Source organism: Mchenga conophoros, linkage group LG18 (genome assembly GCF_057382185.1).
Source record: "Mchenga conophoros isolate Kocher_MC1m ecotype Shallow Benthic linkage group LG18, M_conophoros_male_GT1.1, whole genome shotgun sequence".
Classification (NCBI taxonomy): domain Eukaryota; kingdom Metazoa; phylum Chordata; class Actinopteri; order Cichliformes; family Cichlidae; genus Mchenga; species Mchenga conophoros.
This window is the reverse complement of record NC_140543.1, coordinates 10,973,471-10,997,327: the sequence shown is the minus strand read 5'-3', so window position 1 is coordinate 10,997,327 and position 23,857 is coordinate 10,973,471. Positions and strand designations below refer to the sequence as shown.

Genomic DNA, 23,857 nt, shown 5'->3' with positions numbered 1-23,857 from the left:
CATAAGTGGCAGTGAGTAATGAGCAGTGTTTGCTTTAGATGATCTGTGGCGCTACCCTGTGGTGAATTGCACATATCCAAATTGGTGCATGCTTACATTTTGTGATAAATAGGTTGAGCCACTAGATGGCTGTAGAGAGCTGTCAAACTTTTTCTCTGCTTTATCACCAAGCTCCACTAATGCCTTAATAAGCACAATCATCAGGAGTTTTAGGAAGCACACAGCTATTGCAAACAGTTTCCATACACTGATTCTCTAAGCTGCAGGAACAGATGTTTACTGTGTTCAACCTAAAGATGCAATGGGAATTTAACTTTATTAATGATAATACCACCACTCCCCCAACCCTTTGTATTAATTTCATTAACTGGGTTTTAATTGAACCACTGGGAAGTATTAAAGAATCTAATGTGGTTGGCTGCTAATTAGTAATTAGAGGCAATTACAATACTGATTTTAGTCATTGGCTGTTTGTGGCCCCGGGCAAGTTACTCATTGCACACAACTTCCCCTATTACTTTAATATCGATTACAGCCAGCACATTAGTCCTGCTGATCGTCATGCAGCACAGAAACACCAACACAATGTTATTGAGCTAGCTGTTGGCCTAATTCAGTCCTAGAGAGAGACGTTTTATCTCCATTTCTGATGTAAGAACCAGCAATCACCCGATCCATTTGAAGTTTAACAGCACTAAGTTTACTGATTCACCAAAGTGCTTGCAGTGTCTTTGTACTTTGTTGATGTTGGGAAGACTAACAACATTTATTGTCATTTTGTACGCCCTCTCAGGGTGTTTCCTCAGCCACATTCGGACTTGACTGATAATGCGGTGACAGGAAGCTTTCTGTGCTTCTGTTGGGTCTGGACAGCATTGTAGCAGTGGGGAGATTACAATACAAGCATGTGGAAAATAATAGCCATGACCTCATTACTGCAATAATTTAAATTAATGTAGTCATCAGCGTTGGCATTAATAAATAATTATTCATAATTTAACGTGTGAAGATGTTTAAAACCTATTAAGGGGTCTTTGTGAATGGAAGGGTTCAACGTGTTTGCAAGGTTTTACCAGTGTAAAATATTACATGTAATGGAATTAGACTATTCAAAGGCTGATTATCCATAACTGGCCATGAAATAAGAGTTAAAAAAGCAATTTTTGACAGTTTTGCAAAGTCTTAGCACTCGATATGTTCTGTTTTTTTTTTTCTTTCTTTTTTTTTGATTAAATGTTAGAAGGTGTGTGTCAGGAAAGAAAAGGTTTCATTTTAACACAAAAAATATATATTTGCAGGGCTAATGAATTTCAGGAATAGAGAGCCCAGATTTATGCAGAGATGCCTATTTAAAATGCAAAGTGTCTCTCTATACTTGAATCAAAGAAAGATGAGCAAGAGTGCCAAACAATAAGGCAGTTGAGGCTGTAATTATTAGTGTGGTGGTGGTGGGGGGGCATCACAGGTTTGCTCTGGGTTTTATTAACATCACTTACCTCAGTTGATTGATTTTGTTGTTTGAAAAAGAAAAAGCGATTCTTTAGACTGTTTTGCTATTTTTATAGAAGAAAATAAATTTTTATGGGTTTTCACATTTGAAAAGCGAGGAGCTGAAACCAGCTTATCTTTGTACTGTGGTAAGCCCTTTTCACACATGAATTTTGGACAGGTTTGGGAGAAACGGGTCGGGATATTTTCCACAGTTGTCCTTTGTCACGTGTAGCAAACAGCAAGCAATAGTCCTCTTCAAATGTGTTTGCACTTCTGAAAATACTCTTTGCAGTTCAGGTGAGGGAGCTATGTGGATAGAGCATGCAGGAGGCACCAGACTATTACCTGCACAATGGTGCAATCGAATATCATGCAGCCTTTGTACAAGGGAGACCAGCTGATGTCCAAACCTGCTGTATCTGATACATGTCTGTGCTGGGCGCATGGTTGAAAACAGCGATGAATGCCTGAAAGAAAAAATAAGGAAAAAAATGTAGTATATTCAGTTAGTGTTGATCTCTAATTGATCTTTATTTACAACCATATTTAAAGTAACCATGCTGCATGCTTTAAGAGTATTAAATCCCATGAATTGGCACTCCCCTGAGAAACCAACCTTCACCCTTTTGCCAGCACTTCTGGATCATCTCAAAAAGCAATCACTAAATCGATGTCAGAAACTGGATCTTTATGAAACCTTTGTCCAGATGTCGTTGCGAAAGTTAGAAAATTGTGTTTCATAAGACCTGAAAATGGGTTGTAGTGAGCTCAGTGTGTTCCCACAGAGAGAAGATCACAGATGTCCTCGGAAACAAGCTGTTATTAAATATAGTGCTGCTTTAATCCACTTTTGTCAGCTTGTTCTGCCTCTCAGACAAGTGGAGGAGGACATTTAGAGAAGATGTGTACATGTGTGCGAGTGTACACATGTGCCTGTCTCATTTTCTAGCTCGCATTCGCCTCTCTCACTCCCATATCCTGTCGTACATTTCTAAACATCAATTTCTTCCTCAGAACAAGCCCTTACATTAAGTGAATGGCACTTGATGGTGAAGACGTTTTAATGGACCCTCTCGATCCGCAACGTTATACATAAGCTTAACACTGTAATGACATTGTGTAGTTCCTCACTCTCAGCCATCGGTGGTTGTTGACCGTAACACGTCCTCTGGGCTACACGAGCTCCCAGAGTAATTACAACTATCAAATTAAGCTGAATTCATATGCCATTGAGTATAAAATATACTTAATGTAATTTGTGACCTGCAGGACTGGATTGTGTCTGCAAAAACTGTTTGAGCTGCTGGCAGAGTTTAAAAAAAAAAAAAAAAAAAAAAAAAGGAAATTTGTTTAACCTAAAGACTGCAGCTGGAGACGGCATTGAAATCAGAACTAGAGAGGGGGGGGATGAATTTAGGCACATCCCTTTTAATAAGCAGAGAGGACTTATAATGCCTCTCCAAAAAGGTCTTTGTGGAAAATAAAGTAGAAAGTAGTTTGAATTGAATTAGAGCTCATTTCTAATGTTGAGGAAAAAAAGGGTGGAAGATCCCAGCGGTGACACATCTGTGCTTTCAGTGACATGTTTCTTGTGGCAGAGAAGCTTGGCACGCACCGAAGGCTCAGCAGGAAGTTGGTTCCCTGCTTACCAGTCCATACGCTTTACTACTATCTGTTTTGTGTGAACACCTTCTTCTCTTCATCACACGCGAGAAGAGACTGTGTGTCTGTGTCAGTGTGACATGAAATGGCCAGAGAGAAAAATGATGGGTAAAAGTAACTTTGAGTGAAGAAAGACACAAATAGAAGAACAGGTTTCAATCATCAAGTGGCTGGAGGTGTGTCATGATGGCTCACAGGGGAGATGTGGCTCACTTTGTCTGACCTAAATTTTGCTGAAAGACGGTCAGTCCTGAACCTCCACTTGACGGTAAACCTTAGCTCTGACCCCCGTTTGACTTTGTGTCAGAATTTTTTATTTTAGGCTTGTTTGTAACTTTCAAGGTTGCTGTCATCCGGACATGGGTGACTGTCAGGTTGATGTACCTCATGGATTTATTCAGACAAACCCCCTAACAGAGCTACTTTACAGGTGCATTTTGTGTCATATGTACATTTAAATAAATGACTGTGTGTTTATGGTGTATGGTGCTGTAGCTTGTGAGGGCGCTGCCTTTGCCCTTTAAACACAGTTTGATCAACTGCTCTTCATGTTGTTGGACTAAAATAATTTTATTGTGACTGTAGAAACATTGTGGCCATTCTCGACTTATCCTCTTGCAGATATCTAGTGATTTGTGACATTTGCAAAGGTATGGGCTTAAACGTTTGTCCTTCAGAGCAACCTGATTTAGGCTGATTCTTTCAGAATGATGGATACCTTATTCTGAAATACTAAAGGCGTGTCTGGTGGTTTTTTTAAATTGACCACTGAGAAGTGAAGACAAAGCTGAATAAAGTAAACCGGAACAGTATGTCGATGTCATGTAGAGTCAGCCAAGAGCTGATGAAATGCTCTTTTTAATAATAATGGATTGGATTTATATAGCGCTTTTCAAGGCACCCAAAGCGCTTTACAATACCACTATTCATTCACTCTCACATTCACACACTGGTGGAGGCAGCTACGGTTGTAGCCACAGCTGCCCTGGGGCAGACTGACAGAAGCGAGGCTGCCATATCGTGCCATCGGCCCCTCTGGCCAACACCAGTAGGCGGTAGGGTAAAGTGTCTTGCCCAAGGACACAACGACCAGGACAGAGAGCCCGGGGATCGAACCGGCGACCTTCCGGTTACAGATACGCTTCCCAACCCCCTGAGCCACAGTCGCCCTATGCTATTATTTCCAAATTTTAATTTTCCACAGTTTGTAAACTCACTAAATTTTATAATACGACACAAATTTAAACAAAGAAGAACAGACTTAGCACTAGTGGGTATATATAAAATCTGTAAAATGAGAACCCAAAAGAAGCTAGTTTCCGTAGAGCAAAAACAACAAACACCAGCTGACAACAAATATGAAAGCGATCCATATGAGTGTTGAAGCTGAATGTGCAGCTGCCTCTGACTTCATTGATTTCTGCATCGATGTTCACTGGGGTTTTAGAAGAATTAGTGCAGAGTGCATTGCGAATGTACAGGGGGCTCAGGAGTTTGAAGCCCTTCTAACACTTCTTCTTCAGTGAAAATGTGGAGAGTGGACTACTCGGAGTATAGATTTTTGTTGGTGAGTGACTCAATGAATTATACCGTGATGGGTAGTGATATGCAGGCAATCTCTTCCAATCACATCCTCTACTTTAAAGATGATTTTGACACTCATCTGATGTTCCAGGATAACTTTCATTAATTTATCTAGAAGGAGAAAAAGGGGAGGTCATTTGCATCAAAATGCATACAACTGACTGTCGGAGACACACACACCTGAGCTGCACACAGACTGCCAACGGAAACACTGAGTCTGTTACTCTTCCTGACAGCTTTTCTTCATTACTGAATGATGGTGTTCCACGTAACAAAAGCCAAATGTATGAGTGCTATTTGCTTTCTTGAGTAAATGCTCAAAGCGTGCTGTTTTGTGTGTTTTGTTTTTCAGTCCTGTAAATGGAGAGGAGCAAAAAGAGGTGTACTCGTACGCGGACCAGCTGCCAGTGTCTGAGATCATCCATCAGGTAAGACACCGATACTAAACCGCACGAGGAAGCCCATGTCGCTACAAATGAGGTGTTTGTCAAATACCTTTCATGTAAGTTTTCATGCTGGTCAACTTTTATGTGTCTTTTATGTGTTTGCGTATGCAGAGCTTCTTCTTCTTTTCTTCCCTGGCTCTTGTGTTTTGCTTCTTTTGTTGTTGTTGTTATTTTCAAGTGTGTCCATGCTCCTCCTTAATTTGGACACAGAACAGAAAGTTATGTGCAACATCCACCAACAGATGTCTTTGTGCCGTTTCCATGGTGACATCTCTAAGTGTGAAATGCAACTGCCTCCCGGTCTCGGTGCGGAGGGGCCACCATGAAATCCAGCAGAAAGGATAGGCAGGATTGTGGAAAAGAATTGTGCATTCACCTCATTCCCAAATGAATTGTGACTTTCACTCGGGTCGACCTTCACAAATGAACACCTCTTCCTCCTCAATCCAGCTTTAGAATGCGCGCTGTGCATTCAGAATAGCCCGACTCTAGTCTTGTATTACTCTCGTAAGATTTTTCCATTATGAGACTATTAAAAATACAATTTCCGTATTTCTACTTCAACTTATGCCTCACAAAAGTAAAGAATCCACATTAATCTTTGCCTCGAGCAAGAGTAGACATTATTGGTGATTACATTTGGGGTTCAGCCTTGCGAGCTGCCCGCCTTTTTAAAATACAGAGAGTGGACACGTTAATATCGACGTGTACACAGTGCATTTGCAGGGCAAGACCAGATTTGATTGAACTTTGGAAACCTAAAAAGGCACTTTGTATGCACTCTGAATGTGGAGTGTGCTGCTTAGTTTTTCTTTGCGTGGTTTAATTAGTTCCTGCACATGTAAATGCGATGTATGATGATCAGATGAAATGTGGTGAACGGAGCATCTAGTTAGTTTTGCTTTTACTGACATGTTTTTTTTAGCTTTGCATAGCGCTCATCTAACATAGCATTATTCAGGTGCAATACTGCATATTGTCTGAACATTGCATGCCGTCAAAGTCATTTTACATTGTGGGCCACATACAGCACACTTTGATCTTCAGTGGGCCGACACAGTGAAACTTTCCTGTCTGTCAGTCTTAATTTGAACTTAATTTGTGAGATAGCTCAATATAAGTGCAAGTTAAACAGTATGTCTCAGTTTTTCTACATGACAAAAAAATCCTGCTGTAGTGAATGAAAGAAATCTGTCTGCATGACTCTTTGTGCTTAAATAGATAGTGGGGAAAAACAGGAACGTTTCTTTTATGACTTAATTAATGTATTTAAGAATGGATGCCTTCCTTCACATTTTCAAAAGTCGTCCAATGAGCCGGATTGTAGTCGTTGCTGGGCGTATTCTGGCCTCTGAGCCTTATGTTTGACACCCCTGTTCAAACAGACACATTGAAGCTTTGCCTAATCTAATTAGTGAAAATAATTGGTCAGATGATAGCTGAAGGATAAATTGTATTAAGCCACAACATTTTCTTGGTTCTTTTTTTTCAGTCTTTTTTGTTTCTTATTCTTTGTTCTTCAAACAGTTTTAGCCAATGTTTATATTTGTCGAAATGCCAAATGGTCTGTTTGGATTTAACCAAACTTTATGACTGTTTTTTTTTTTTTAAAGTAAAGTTTATTTAACATCTCTACAGACTGATTAGCTCTGGCATTCCAGCATAAAGGAATTAAACTGAAGTAAACTACTAGACATATTTTAAACTCAATGAAGCTGGTCATATTTACAGTGAGCATCTAGGTTCATATAATTGTGGGCCAACATCATATATTGGTAAAATTAACTTATGATTAAAACAAATTTTTCCCAAGGCAAGCCACAGTAAGCTGTCTGCATTTTAATAGACTGGTGAAAGCCCTGTGCAACCTTTCTTTGGATTAGTTAAATGTTAACCAGCCATCCACAGTGGAAAAACCCACAGATAATTAGCACCATAATCCCTTTTTTTTTTTTTTTTTTTTTTTTTTTGTAGATTCAGCTCATTCATCTGGGATAAGGTTGTTATTCCAGATTCAGCCATGAAAATGGATCAAGCAGAAATGTAGACTGTTGGGACCAAAAAACGAGTTGACATATGACAGTTGACGCTGATACATGATACAGGTGATGAACACCTGACAACGTCCAGGCAAAAAGACAGCATATCAAAAAATATTTCTACCTTCTCCATTGAGTGACAGCTTCCACAATGTGGAGCTCTAATGTAAAAAAAAAAAACAGAAAGGCAAACAGAAAATCAGACTGTGCTTTTGTTGAGGCTCAAAGAGTGATCCAAAGTCATTTTGTTCTGCTGACATCATGCAGCGTGAAGGATGGCAAGCTGATCAGACACCGTGAACACTTCATCAGACAAAGATTTTTTTTTTTTAGTCTGAGTAATATTACACTATAACTAGGTTCTCTTGCTTCAGAATATATTGAAGCATTTAGGACATAATAGTCAGAAAAGTCCCACAGGAGCTGATGAAAAGAAAATAGAGCTAAAAGAAGAATGAATAATGAACTTGGATTGAAGAGGAGGGCAGTCATAACTCCAAATTATTGTTCATTTTGCTCAGTGTCTGCTACAACAACCTTATTTTATTAACAATATTTCAGTTCGATTGAGTAGTAGCAAGCTAAAATATGTTCATTTAATAAATGAAATGGTGCACCACAAACAGTTTTATTGTTTTATGTTAATAAAAAGCCTTTTTGTCTACATAATAGATGCTTCCTAAAGTCTATGTTAGCAGTGTCCCTCCAGTGCGTATTCTGCACTTAATGGATTCACCTTGTCGTTTTAATATCTGTTTATAATAAGCATTCAAGACTTAGTTCTTCCTTACAGTAAGTCTTAGTCATAGGCATGCTGTCTAAACTTAATGGGATGTCATCTTGCAAAGCCTTCGAGAGATCATGGATTAAAGTGAAAATAAAATTGGACTATTTAATACAACAGTTTTTCTGCTGAGCAAAATGTGACAGTTGAGCAATTGTTTCTCTCACTTGAGAGAAGTCGTAGGTTGAAATACTAAGGATTTGAAAGTACAGCCCTCCTCCTGCAGCTCATGCATCTCTTTCTTAATGAGTACGGCTGTTTATGATTGACAAGCCACTGCCAGAAAGCCAGCGCAGGAGTTAGTCTTTTTTTAATAGCTAATCATTAAAAGCCATTCAAAATGAAATCAGCAGCTTACTCTCACAGAGAAAAATAACAACAATCTCTAAAACCAACCTGAGGCTAATGCTATCATGCAATTTTGTCAGTCTTGTAAGCACTTTATGATATTGACATTTTTTTCCGTTTATTCTCATCTACTTTTTTAGTTCCTTTTGTGATAGATTACTTTTTAATGTGAACTTTAAAGTTTGTGCAGTTATTCTCTGTGTAAATATCAACTTTTCCTGCAGGATTTCTCATACTCAGTCAGGATTTACACCATCAGAGTGAAATGCCTGGACACAGAAAACACATTTTCTAGACTAGATTGTCTTAGGTTTGAGGATAAGGACTAGAGGAGGGGAAGAATTTTTTGTCAGACCACTGATATCAAATGAATGATTGTTATGGATTTTGCCTAATGATGCCAAAAAATTATTATACCAGATTACTACTACAGTAAATTACCTTGGCTTTCAAGGTGATTTGAGATGCTTAACCAAGTGTCCAAATGGGCTTTGGGATTTTGAACCAAAGCCTGGATTGAAGCAGCTGTTTTTGAGGGGTCTGAAGAACAGTGGTCTGCACTTCTGTTAAAAGGGGTACAATGATCACTTTGAGTCATTTGTAAAGGATAAACATTTGAAATGCTTCTGATTCAGGCTTCAATGGCCACAGTAGAGCTGCTGTCGCTGTCGTTTGCTTTGATTCGTTCTTTTTTTGTCTCCCTCATGTCAACAGACACTAAACTATTGGTGTTGATAGCAGAGGTCAAATCCAGCTGAACCGAGTAAATGGCAAAATATAAAAGAAAATCTTTGGGTCCTGCTGCTGGAAACATCACTGGCTGACACTGACTTTAGTCTGAACAAAGAAGTCACAGTTAGTTGGGCGAAATGAATGTAGCTGACCAAAGGCCTGAGTCCTGTCAGTTGCTTATTGAGTGTCATGATTGGAAACAGGAGGGGGTCTCCACAGCCAGCGGCACTTTAGGAAATTAGCTGAAGACTGCCCCAGATAAATGGCAAAAACTGGTCTCTTAGAGATCAGCTGCCTTCTCATATAAGAGTAGTTTATTAATTAAGGTTTTTTTTTTTTAGTAATAATCTCACTATTCAAAATAAAGGCAAACTAACAAAACAGTGGCTTATAGAGATGCTCTCCTTTAAAGCGCTGCTGTCTGCTACTTGATTTCATTTCTTGGTGCACTCTATTTTGGCTCCCTCCGGCTTCTCTTTATATGTGTGTGTGTTTTTGTTTTTTCCCCTCTCCCTCTTATATTTGCACCCAACAGACAAACACACTCGTCAACCCAGTGACCCCTGACAGAGATTTTGATTATAAGCCTGCACTCCTGCTGGATTGAAGATGGGAGTCCTGGCAGACTGAGTCATCTATCTGCCCGTCTCCAAAGTCCATCTGTACTGCAACAGAATGACCAGCGTCCATCAAGCCCATTGACAGTTCTCTTCTTGTTGATTAGCTGTCAAATAGTGTTCAGTACTCTCAGATATCTTATTGTTGTTGTTTTTTTTTTCCATTTCCTATTAGACCAGACCATGGCTTGTAAATAGAAAAGTCATCAAAGTGACTAGATATATGGCTGGGCTGTATGGTGTGTAGACAAGCTTCTCTCATTGCGATTGTGGATGTGTGGATGTTAGGAGATGATTAATGCCCTGTCACTGTTGGCAGTTGTCTCACTAGTGCTTTCAGGGTTAGTCCCCTTGTCCTGACACCTTCTCTTTCCAAATTCACACATCTCATCCGATTGTCATTGCCAAATCACTGTGGGTTCATTTCTGGAAATAACTAGAAGGAACTCTTCTTCCCCCCCTCCCTTCCTCTCATGTGTGTTGTACTTCTTTTCGCTTCCCTCGCTGCTGTGAGTCCTGGTCTCTGGCGTCAAATTGTTATTTGTTCTTTTGCCAGCTTGACGCCACCCCATATGGCTCTAGAGAATTGAAAATGGAAACAGTGAAAATTAATGCTTCGCCTGCTTCCTAACCCTCTCCCAACCCTCCTACAGTATCCTCTTTGCAGCAGCAACTCTTTTCAGAGCTGAATGTTAGGATTGTATGGATCACAGGAACGGCTCACTGTGTCAGTCTCTGTTTAATCAAATATCAACTGGAATTTTCTTTGCTCAGTAATTATGAATAATATCCTCTAAAAAAAGAGAGAGACAAAACAAATCCTGCTTTATGAGAGACTAATGCACCCACTACTATTACTGTTTCAGTACTTGCGTAAGGCTTAAATGTCACAACAATACAGTGGAGTGTCCTGGCAGTGCACAGCAGCTGCTGTTCCTTCATTTGGCTTTGCACAACATAAAATTTGCTGCAGTTTTGACCTTGGAGTGCTAGTGTTTGGCAGGGTGTTTCGGAACTCCCTCAGTGACCATTAGCATCCTGCAAGCCCATGTTAATTAGCTCCGATCAATCAGATGGGTAGCTCTTAATTGATTGTACGGGCGAACTGAACACACAACACAATGTGTATGTAATGGTAACATGCTGCTTGAGTGTTGGTTCCTGTCCTTGGCAGTGAGATGTGAATGGTTTTGTCAGTGAAGGTCAGTGAACACTGGCTACTTAACTGCTTCCCTCTGACCTTCCTATTTCTAGTAGTTTTATCCTCTGCCTCCCACCTGAGTTTCCTTTTTCTATTTCGTTTTTACTTTGGGGTAAAAGGGCACAGATACAAAACTCTTATGCACATCTAATGACAGACTATAGCAGACATTTCCCACTTTATAAAGCTGCTATACAACCAAAGTTTCTATCAGTAATTTAGGGTATTGGTTAATTGACATAAAAGTAATACCTTAATCAAATAACTTACATTAACAGTTAAGTGTAACATTTCCAAACGTGAACTAATTTCACCCTCTCCTAATTTAATGTTAACATTTTTAATTTGGATTCCTCGCTCCATAAGATGCGTTGCTTCTGATTTTTAGTCCAGTTGTGTAACTTGCCGCACCTCAGCCTTTTCTCCAAGTTTACGTTCCTTAAGAATAGCTTCTTGACAGCCACCCTTCCACTGAGACCATTTCTGATGAAGATTCAGTGAATGGATCAACTGAAGTACCAGATGCTTCTCTCAGGTCCCGAGTCAGGTCTTTGATGGACTTTTCCCCCCCTCTATTTCTCTGCTGTAGATTTTGTTTTTTTTTACTCTACTTGTCCACTTTCCTCAGATTTTTAAGGACACACTTCACACCATGCTGAGATATATCAGTAATCCACTGAGAATCACCTGAGAATATTAAACTTTGTTATCAGATAAAGAAATGGGAACTAGTTATCCATTTGAAAGGCTGCTTAGTAACAAAGTGCCTAAATATACAATTTAAAGCACATTTTTAAAGACAAAACACTGGTTCATCCCTTGTGTTAGGTACCTCTTTATGCTTTAGTTTCTAAGTCAGTGTTAAGTGGTTTGACACTAATCTATAAGATTTGTTAATCACAATGACTGAACTAAAAATGAGTGAAAAAGCGTCCAGTGTCCAAAACAAATTGAAAAGCTTGGAGAACTTTTGCACTTTTTAAAGAATGATAAGAATATCTGGCTTCTTGGAAGCAACATATGAAAACAAGAAGTAGCTCAAGACTTTTTAAGAGCACAGTATATGTAAGTCAGCTGATATAAAGCTATTTATTCGGTCTTTGGGAGGTTTGTATTTGTTATTGTTCTTAACAAGTGCATCTTTTTTTCCTCTTATCCTTATAGTCTCCATTATATACTTTGTTACAACAGAGGTAACAAATGTAAAATGTTTCGCTAAGTACACTTACTAGACACAGGAGTAAAACAAAAATGTAAAGTATGCTTAAAGGATTACTTTATGTAAAAGTAACATTCGGCTAGTTGTTTGATTATTTTGTAAAATCTCCCCCACATTATTGTTTAATATTAAGTTAAATAATCATTAGTTATTTGCAGCAAAATGGTGTGGTGGTCTTTTCTCCTCTTCTTATATCTTTAATATTCCCTTCACCACCTTCTTCGTATATGCTTCTCTCTGCCAGCTGTGCTGATGTGGCTTCCTGTCACAGTCACTCCATCTCCCTTTGGTCTTCTTCACCCCAGGGACTGCGTCTTAAGACGCACATGCACACCCACAAACAAATACAGTCACGCACACCTTTGCCTACAGCTGTCACAGAGGTCAACTGCCCCCTGACAGTCACACACTCCCATTCATCTCTTGAACATATCCAGCCACGCTCTGCCTCATCCGCCAGACTCATTGTCTTTCTGTCAGCCTTTTTGTGTCCTCCCCTGAGAGACTCCCAACTATTTTTGTCAAGTAATTCAGATTTACCTCTGATAGAGAATGCAAACAGAAAAACCTCACAGAATCTATGTGTTCATATATATAAATTGACTGTTGATGTGTTTCTAAATCAGTGACCTTGCCACGGCATTTCAAACGGGCACAGCAGTATTTGCGTGATTGTGTCAGCATCTCAGTGGGAGAGATCACTGTTGTTGCAGCTCAGTGTTCATTTGACAGGAAAAAATGGAGGGAGATGACTCAAGCATGCTGGAAAATTTAATTTGAATTTGGGAGGACGCCTCTGTTTCAACTGAACTGGAACAGACAGGTCAAATTTGACCGGTCTTTTGAAACAGTGAGGATTCAGCTTGCAGTGTCAGTGACAAATCAGAGCCTGTACCATGACTGCATAATTCTTTTTATAGTTATTTTGGAGAGATTTGGGTTAGAGGTCTGTTAACATGGCCAGTATTGTGCAGACGTTAGCCCTGGTGCCCAAGAAGGTTCCCCCTGCTAGAGCCTTTCTGTGTGGAAGTCTTTGCAGGTAGGATTGATTGATTGATTGGTAATTTATTTCACATTTAGGTGCGAGAGTGAACTGTTGTCTGTCTCATTGACACCCTAGTAAGGATGTATTCAGCTGGCATAGGCTCCAACCTCCCACTGTGTAAACCATGACTGGATGTCGAATTCTGGATACACATTTAAGATGATGAATGGATGGTCTGTTAATGCTGGTAATATAAGACGTTGTTAATATATATATCTGACTAATCTGATCGTTTTAGTCTCATAATAATAGAAGTTAGAGTTTGAAGTGTATAAATACTTAGGATTAGATTAGAGGTGTTGACCAGTAGCTCTCATTCTATGTTTATATCTACACATAGTATTGCAGATGCACTCTGTGTACAACCACTGTAGCCACAGAATATGTACAGGTAAGGTAAAGTGCACTTGAACCAAAAACATGCCTTAATCTGGGGTTCTGCACAAATCCAAGCTATTGTCACCCGTGTAGGCAGATGAATTGTATACTCTAGTCATGGATTTATTTCAAATGACTAAAAATAATTTAAGAGGAAAAAAAGGTGTTTGTTTTTTTTATTTGACACTTTTACACTAAAAATCAGTGTTTCTCAGTTTCATTAGCACTCGGTGGATATAGCTTGAGCATATTTGATGGACAGTTGTTTAGTAACATGAAAAAAACACACACCCACAGCTGGCCTCAGAATCTGACTCATTCAGTAAATCTCTCTCATTTAAAATAAATGAAAGTGATCTGACTTTGTCAGTAAATAGTGTTGATAAGAAAGTAAGAAAGTCTTCAAGGCCTTTAACTCCGGGCTATTTTTGGATGAAACACCCACTGCGATGCCTGTTATGTCTGATGTCAGACAAACAAGACCAAAATCAGTCATCTGAGAAGCTTCCTTAAGTTTAGTCAGTATCTCAAAAAAAGCATGATTCAGATGCTGAAAACATGTCTCTTTTCAGCTTCATTTTCTTCTCTGCTCACTTTAATTTATTCATAGGACTAGATGTTACAATCCTTGTCAGTGAAACGCAGCACTTGCCCTGAGTGGGTTAGAGAAGCCTTCTAGGTGGGGTGAGTTTGCTGCTTATCATATGGTGATGTTTCCACCATTGCAGCACACCAGTTGTGTACGCCGCCGAGGCAGTCGGATCAGTCTGATCAGACTGGACAGTATGTTGCTTTGTGCCCACTGGTCATTTGGATGCCCACACCACCGCCTTTGGCTCCTTCCATAGTGGCTGCTTTTTCCATCAACATTGGAAAGCTCTTTGACCAACCATCTAAGCCCTCGGTTACCCACCTCATTCAGTGGCCTTCGATGGTTAAGAAGCCCATGCAGCCCACCTCCACAGGATGTAACCTCACTTTCCAGCTCCGGCCTTCTGCCTCATCTGCTGTGGTTGCATATGGCGGTTTATTCCTTACATATGCCCCTTCGATGGCACACGAAAGGATGTTTCTCTTGAAGTGCTGAACGCTAGTGGATACAGTATGTACTGTATGTAGGAAAAGTACTGGCTGTGGGAGATGGACGTTCTACAGAAGCACCTAACATTATACCTATGTTCATGTAAACGCACTTGGTGTGACTGATGCCTCCTTTAAAAAATCTTTTATTATCATGTTTGTTTTTGATGTTAAAATGAATATTCGCTGTTTATTCAGGAGAATAATCTAAGCAGAGAACACCAGATTTTTCTCCACCCCAGCTAACTCTCCAGCTCATTTGAAGGGAATACCGCCTCGTTCCCAAACCCACCTTGCTTCCAAAACTAGCGTGTGGTTAAAGTGAATACAATCGGAATATTCTGGCCAGTGTGTGCTGTACAAATGATGCTTCAAAAGGGAAGGTCTTTACCTTGGACCTCCAGCCTTGATCTGTCCACAAATACCCTAAAGCTTAGTTGTGCGCTTCAAACGCCTCTGCTTTAGCATTCTGGATGGCAGTGGCGCTCTATTGATTTGACTTGATTGAGCTGTTAAATAAATTTTGGCTCAGACGTAATCCAATTTTTACTGCTGTCCTCGGTCTTTCTACATAAGAAATTGGCAGCGTTGTCACGTAACCTGGACTTTCTATTGAAACGACAGCCTTGAGAAGATGTACACTGCAATGAGGCACGAGAACGCAGTCACACACGTTTCCTGAAATTAGGTTTTCGCCTTACTTACCAAAAGCTTTTAAACTAATAAGAAGAATAAAAAGAGTCGTTTTCACCAGGCAAAGCAATTAACATTCGTTATTCTAAGAAACACGTAATAATGCATGAATAGAATCAGGTGTTTTGCATGTGCGAGTGTGTCTATGGATCACTGTAATAATCATTGGGTCAATTTCATCATCATCACCCTGTCTTCACAAAATGAGATAAGCCTACTTTATATAACAGGAGCATTAAGTAGGCCATTGAAAAGACTGAGATGGGGCCATTGTTTAGCTTTGATTTAATTGGCTGATGGACAAAGTGTAGAGTAATTAGCAAGCAAAAAAACTCACCCAAATCTTAATGTAACAGAGTTATTTTAAATCATACAATTTCAGCCAGTGTTTGAGGTTTTAGATGCCAAAGACAGCATTTGGTGCTTGGCAGGTGGTTCTTTCAGATACTGCATATATTCAACAAACGGTACAGAACTCTTTCCTATCCTCTAATATACCCATACACATAAATACATCAGAGGATTCCACTCTTCTTATGCCAAATCAGCAGTCCTCACTGCTTATATGAAGGGAAATTCAGCAGAATATAACATTGCCTACTTGAGTGTATTTTCAAAGCAACTTAAGACTTTCAAAACGGAAACGCTGCCAGTCAGTCAACAGGATTTGATGAAATAAATATTCTATCTGCATCATCATTAACTCATTACACTGTATACTCTGATTTTATAATAGTACCCAGTGATCCCAAACAGTTTTTCTAGATCTTTAGAGCCCTTTAGTTAATACAGATATTAGATTTGTTTTATACTATCTGAAATTATTAAAATATTCAATTGTAAGTTTGAGTAAATTACTATTTAAACATTACAAATATGTGCCATTTCTCTAACTAGTTTAGTACATGCAACCACAATCATAAGGACTGCTGGACTGAGGTGGTGGGAGTGCATCTAGAGCCAAGACGCAAAAAAAGGGGGGGATAAATCTGTTGAATATGTCTGATATCGAGCCACTTCTGAACCAGAGGCAACTTCAGAAGCGTCTTAGGTTGGCTAAGGAGAAAAAGAACTGGACTGTTGTTCAGATGAAAGTAAATTTAGCATTTCATTTGGAAATCAAGGTCCTGGACTCTGGAGGAAGAGTGGAAAGGCTAGGTGTTTGAAGTCCAGTGTGAAGTTTCTGTGATAATTTGGGGCACCATGTCATCTGCTGGTGTTGGTGGTGGCCGATCCTCTGTGTTTTATCAAGTCCAAAGTGAACACAGCCATCTACCAGGAGATTTTAGAGTGCTTCGTGCTCTGAATTGTTGCCAAACTTTATGGAGTTGGCGATTTCCTCTACCAGCAGGGCTGAGCACCTGCCAACAGTGCCAAAACTAGTACTAAATGGTTTGCTGACCATGCTATTACTGTGTTTGGTGGGATAACCACCTTGCCTGACCCGATTTGTCAAGAGGAAAACGAGAAAGACGCAAAAATAGAGATGAAGGCTACCATCAAAGCAACCCAGGCTTCAATAACACCTCAGCAGTGCCACAACCTGATCGTCATAATTCACACTAAATGAGCCCCAACACAAAGTGTTGAGTATACAAAGTATACTTGAGTATACTTTTCAGATTGTGGACATTGTAAATCCTTTTTTATTTATCTGCAGGAATAAATAAACAAGTAAACAAACTAAAATAAAATAAACAAAGTCTTTAAATATTTCACTTGGAATATATCAGTTTACCTCATGTGAAATAAATTACAGAATATCTCTGGCCACAGCCATCTTTAAACTTCAGTCTTCATTTTAGTCTCAACTACACAGCTATAAAGTTCCATTACTATCTTGCAGATGTTGCTTTATCACAAAAACTGCCAGACGTAAATATGTGCTAAAAGAACTTAAAAAAGTAGGTGCCTTCAGGACCACATTTGCATGATGATGCGCACACACACACACACACAGACAGGCTGACTCAGAAGATGAAAACAATACCAGCTACACTATTGCAGCTGGTAAAAATATCTGATGAAAGAGTAAGCAAAAAAAAAAAAAGAGGACAGATATGAGCAGACATTACATGCCACATCTCACTGAGTGCTAAATCTCCACTGTTCTTTGGGTTGTTGGTATATTCATGAGAAAAATAGCCAGGCTTGCCAGATGCGTCACTACTTTGTGCATGTAAACTTTTACTGAAAATACAATTAGAAAAACAATTGCATGGATGAGAGTGACTCAGCATGAATCACTCTGTAAATACATAAGATCAAAACAATATGCAGAAATATCAGCAAATCCTGTGTGAGGATTATAGATTGCTATTGGTTTCACTTGATTTACAGGGTCTGTTGTAGTTAACTTTAAAACTTGTCTTTTGCCTGTACGCTGGCTGTGAGGTTGTGGGTAATAATGACTTTGGACTAGGCTTTCACCCCAGTGTCTAATCCCCTAGGGCCTGTCAGTCTGCTGTCAGCTCGGCTCTGGCTTCTACTGCAGTATGTGCAAGTGGGTGTGTGTGCCAAGCCAATATTGATGTGTATCAGAAGGAGTAGATGTACTGGATACTGGAGTAGTACTGAGGAAAGCTGCACAGACACAGATCTCCTAAGCACTTTCGGAGCTGCTTTATAGTACTATATGTCGTTCTACTGTTGTGTGTGCAGCTTGTGGCTCAGTCGGACTTTGAGCACTCTGCTGCGTGTTCATCCGCTTTGCCAACTTTTCAGGTTTTGGCTTTAGGGAATGCCTTGTCTGACTGGTGATTTCCCGACTGGATAATGACAGCTTGTATAGGGAGGGATAACAGAAATCTCTTAAGTGCATCCTCGCAGCCCATCTATAGCTTTGTTGCCAGCAGTGGAGTTAGGAAGATTTTTTAGAGGTTAAATCTCATCTCCCTGCAGAATATTGCAGCCGCATTAGCATATAAATGTGCTCCTTGTGAGATGCATGTTTAATACGAGCGAAATTTAAAAGTATAATCATACACAAAGTGATGATGTGGCAGTGAATGGGACAAACACAAGACAGGGGAGGTGTACTGATGAGCTTTACCACCTGCTTTTTTTGTGCGAACCTTTGCGTGTTTGTGTGTGTGAGACGGCAGATCGTGTACATAAAGTGCGTGAAGAGATAAAGCGAGTGTGTGCGTGCAATTCTGCGCCTGCCTGCCTGCGTGAATGACAGAACAATCAGCGGTGGCCTCAACAGGAGAAATATACACACTATTACTAACCTGCAATCTCACCCCGCTCCCCTCTGCTTTCCCTCCCCCACCCCCCACCTTACCTTACCTGCCTCACCCCTCCTGCGATTCAGAAACCAAAGCAGAAAGACTGGCACCCTCCTGATGGCTTCATCCTGGGCCTGTGGACTTTAATCCTCCTGGTGTTTTTCAAGACCTACGGTATCAAGCATCTCAAACACATCTTCTGAGCCTCCTGTGTTTATACCGCTGGATGTAAAGCTGCAGACCCGTGATATTTGAGGGAAGGAGCGGTTTGTGACAGGCTTATATTCCTGGAAATGAAACCGAATTGTTTGGAATGACATCTGCTGCTTGTTTGGAAACTGAGTGATTCTTGGTGCCTTTTTTTTTTCCCTCTTTTACTTTGAAATGACCCCAGCTCATAGATGTAAACATTTGTGCTCTGTGTTAAATGTTTTATATAAAAAAAGGACAACTGCATCACACAGCCATTTTACAAGAATTTTATGGGTTTTGTTTTGCAAAGACTTGAACATTTATTTTTCTTTGTGTGTTTGTGTCAGATGTTCTGTTTTTGTCGAGCCATTCCACAACTGCACTGTTTTCGGTTAAAAATGCACTAAACTGAGTCTGCAGATAAGAATTTAATTTATTTTTGGGAGCGCGTTGCTCTGCATATTTTAGCAGCAGCCTTTTTGTTTAAGTGCTACTCAGAATGTCTGCTCGGTCAGAAAAAGAAATTGTGAAACGAGGGCTGGCTGATTGGCTGTGAGTGGGCTGTAGAGAGATCAGTATTTAATGTCTCTCCTGTCCAGATACATTACACCCTTTGACCGTCATATCACACTTGTGAAGGATAACAATCGTACATAATCCCATCTCTCGTGATGGACCCATCCACTTTCCCCATTCACTAAATTGCCCTCCCTGTGGAAACATCCATTAGCTCCCCAGCCTTGCACTCTGCTGATTGTATTCTGGGTGATGGACAGCCATTTCCCCAGCCATTCTGCGTCCCGTGCTAGGGCAGCGATAAGTGAGTGATAACCTAGTAAGCCACCGGCCGTCCCACACGGGGTAAAAAGAGGAAAACATGCCTCAGCATAGAAGTACTCTCTCCCCTTCTGGTCTTGTATAACCACTCTACATTAGGCTTATTGTTGGAGGGAGGTGAGTGATGCTCGGAGCATATGGATTAAACCCACCCATTGCGTGTCCGCTGCCACTCTTCCTTGCAGCTAAAGTAGAAAATAGATGGAGTTGGAAATGAAACCATATGTTTTGGAATGCAGCTGCTGCGTCAGCCACATTGTACCTTTTCTTATACATTATTTATGCAACACTTCTTATTTCCTTTTCCTTCCCTATTTTCTAGTTCCCGTAATCGTATTCCTCCTGCTCCACCGTCAGAGAGCACAGGAACATTTTTATACCCTGAACTGGAGGATTTTTGATGCCCTGATTAAACATGAAACACTGAATCAAAGGAATAAATTTACATCTTTAACTGCCTGATTTGGTTCTTTTTTTTGAGAAGATATTGAGCTTCCTTAATTACTCTTAAATGGTGTTACAGAGTAATACTATTTAAAGGCACCCGATCTGCTTTTACTGTTCCAAACCTTGAAGGTATGCCTGGCAGAGCTGATAATCTAAGCATATTTATGCCACAAATACATCCTTGAAATCAGTGCTGCTTGAGTTGACTTGCAACCCTGCTCTGTCTTCCTTTTTTCCCTTTACTGGAAACATTTCAAACAACCAGGGAGGTTTTCAAATGCAGTTCTCTTTCACTGAGTATTGTGTTTCAAAAGAAAAGCAACTGGGCCCAAGTCTCCATCTACAATCAGCGTATACCAGGGTGGCAGAGCAGCCCTGAGATGTCCCCGTTTGCCAAAATAAAGCAACTGTGTCTCAGATGGATGCATTTGATCTTAATCCACTTCAAAATGGACTCCACATCCTCTCCATCCCACTTAGGCACTCTGTGGAATTGAATATAGTCAGCCTTTGAGTGTAGCGCTTGACTCTGCTGCTATTATGATTTCCCCAATGCTAATAAAGATCAGTGTCTATCTGCCTTCACACCTCACTTGGTGGGGAGAAACCAGTGACAGGACAATATTGGAGCAGCCATCTCCAAAAAGGCTGAGAGATTTCAGGCTGAAGAGTCGGGCACGGTGCTCTGAATATGTCACACAGGTTCTTCAAAAGACGAGCAGAGTCGGTATTCACCAGTGAGCGCACACCCATCTGCTCATTGTCTTTAGAAGTGGAACAGCGTCGACATTGGCCCCATGTGGCAGCCTGCTAAATTTAATGATTTACACACAAGCACACCAACGCTGTTTGGAGACGGTGTGTCTGACAGGTTGTCCAATTTCCATGGAAACTCCGGATTTCCAGCTGCTTGCCTGTCAGTGAGCCTTTGTGTTGTCAATCATTCCCAGGAATGATAATAGTAATTTTAGCAGTCACAGATTTTCACTCATCTGCAACAAAAATGGGCATAAATCATACTCCATGGTGCTCGCTTACTGTACTTTTGAATTTAAATGGCTTTCTCTCAAACTTTAAGGGAGGAAACAAAATTCAGTGCACAGAGATATTCTCACTATGGCTTACTTTTATAATTGCAGCCCTGTATTAAACACGAACAGCTTTCCAGCTTTTGATCCAGATTGTCATTTTAAATTCATATAAGTTGATTTTACCCCATGTAGAAATTCAGAAAAGTGAAAATTCATGAGCTCGGGGAATAGATGAGTCTCATTATGAATGCTAGGACTGAGATGTAAAGATTTTTGTAACCTTAGAGACCATTTTGGTCTCTCCTAAAATGTCACCTGTGGAAAGACTGTCGCAACAACCAATAGTTTTGTTTTTTTTATCAAGTAGGAACCAACCACACACACCCAGTATGCCATCACAGTGCGAAGACAAGGAGGAAACGCATTTCGAACACAACCTTCCAGAGCTACACATCAAACTGACCAGAGACCGACCGACTGGGGCAGTAGCTTGAAAGCTGGCCTTGCCATCACATTTAAAAAAAAAAATGTGATGGCAGTTTCAAATAATTATACCTATAGACCATTTATAATAACATAAGGCTCATTAAAATGGCCCTTTAGAGCTACAATACCGCTCAGGAAAATTGTGTCATAGTTTCAGAGTAGCTACCAAACTACTCAATTAAATGGATTGATATTTATATATTACCTTTTTACTCAGTTGAGCATTTAAAGCACTTTCTACTGCAAGTCTCATTCACACGCATAGGTGTCAAGCATCGATCCACCACCTTCCAAGTGGCAGATGACTTGCTCTACCACCCGAGCCACATCCGCCCCTTGCTGTGTATCACTTAGGCCCATTGTAGAATAATTGCACAGGTTGTTTTCCAATCCAATTCCAATTTCTTTTGTTTTTTTAAGAGCAAAAAGTTTTTTTGTGTCTCATTGGGGATGTTGGTGTCTTGTTTATACTCTCTTAAGAACATCATCTACACTTAAGCCCTACCCAGTGCTTTTAAATGTGATACCAGTGAGTCATTTACAACAACCAGGTGTGGTGAGAGTGAGAGGCTGTCACAATTGCTAAACTCTGCATTTCATAAACCTACTTTATGCCATGACAAGGAAAACAAATCTAATCATTGCTTTTAGTTGTGTACCAGAAAGTATTGAAAACATCATTCCCTGAACAGCTATTCTAATAATTCACATTAATCAAGTTGGTATGAAGCAGGAAAATACTGTTCGCTCCAGTTTAAATACTATGCTTTTTTCCTGTATTATGCGCTCGTAAATGACTAGATCTGAGTCTTTTAGAGTATTGGTCTAACAAATGAGGTATTTCAGGACATCACCTTGGGCTTTGAGATTTTTTTTCTCCGTTTTTTTCTGAGATTTATTAGAGTACTGTAACTCCAGGCCTTTAAATTTTCTACAGAGCGTTTAATTTAGTTTCCCACAGAAGCCTCGTGTTAAACAGTCTTAATTTGCAAAATCCTAAATTGTTTTCTCATCCCTGCTGTAATGTTACATTTTAATATGACTGTTGAAAGAATTTTGTTTACACCAAACACATAAAAACTAAACTTGTCAGAGTAGATTGTATATGCAGGAATCCTTTCGTAGTACCATTTCATTCAACAACATCACAACTGGGAAACAGTTCTACACTGGCTTGAGAACCCATTGTTACCGTAGCATAATAGGACTGCTGTACGTTAAAAGAAAAATTACAGAGCCAGCTGATGGAGGGGGATAAAATTCAGAGATTAAAGTCATTTATCATCCATGCATCCATGCGTCTGTGTGAGGTTGGCTCAACTCATTACCAGCAGACCCTGCTGCTTACTTATGCCTCAAGTAGATAACCTAACAAGGTTATAACCTATACTTCATTATTGGATTTATCAATAAATGCTAATAAAGAACTCTTATTTTAGCCCAGCATCACCGTATTTACCTCCGCCAAGGAAGTAATTATTTGTATCAAAATGATTGATTGCATTGAAATCTTTACCAGAGGGAGGGGCTTGGTCCAACTTGAAGATGATTAGCTTTTGGAATTGATCCAAATCTAGATTCAGATGCAGAACTTTTTAAACTGCTATAACAGCTATAACATAGTGTAGCTACACAAATATGCACAAATATCACATTTAATTTGGGAGATATCGTCTTGATGTTCGCAGTGAATGTCAAGACAGATATCTGGATGAGCAGATATCTTATGTATGATGTGGAGGGATTTGTAGCCCTATATATGTCTATGTAGTCCCTGCTCTTTTATCATGTGCATACAGACTCATTAGCTTCCTCACTAATGAACGTGCATGACATTCTTTAATAACTTTCTTGACTTTTTCCTCGCTAAGTTTTGGCTTTATTGTCTCAGTAGTTTTGAAGGTTTTTTTTTTTTTTTTAAATATAAATTTACGACTTTAATCTCAGAAATTTCTCAAATTATTACCCCCATCCCAGAGCTCCGTAATTTTCTTTTTATTCTGTAACAGCTCTAATACGCATTGTCATACATCAGTAGCCCAACCAAACCAAAAAACTTCAATAGCCCCAAATCCGTTATTTTTAATTTGTCCATTCATCCAGCCTTTTCTGTCGTGTATCTGGGTCGTGTTAATTAGGAATTGATAAATACTGCTGGGATGTACTGAAAAGGATTAGTGGCACATTTTAAGGCCATGACATCCCTGCTGGTTTTCTGTGATATGTTCACTTCAGTTTGAAGTTTCATTGTTGGAATTGTTGCAAATAAAAACAAATCCCGTTTTACATTGTCAGGTGCAGTCTTTATTGTTTTT

The 23,857-nt window shown here is 39.8% G+C and overlaps 1 protein-coding gene across 1 annotated transcript in view; it reads left to right on the top strand.

Moving 5' to 3' along the window:
- pigk (phosphatidylinositol glycan anchor biosynthesis, class K) overlaps positions 1–23,830 on the top strand; it is a 36,895-nt gene extending 13,065 nt beyond the window's left edge. The window contains exons 10-11 of the mRNA XM_085255019.1: positions 5,090–5,165; positions 18,636–23,830. Of these exons, the coding sequence (XP_085111145.1) occupies positions 5,090–5,165; positions 18,636–18,752 (193 nt within the window). The 3' untranslated portion in view covers positions 18,753–23,830. The remainder of the gene's footprint in view (positions 1–5,089; positions 5,166–18,635) is intronic.
- Positions 23,831–23,857: the final 27 nt, after the last annotated feature.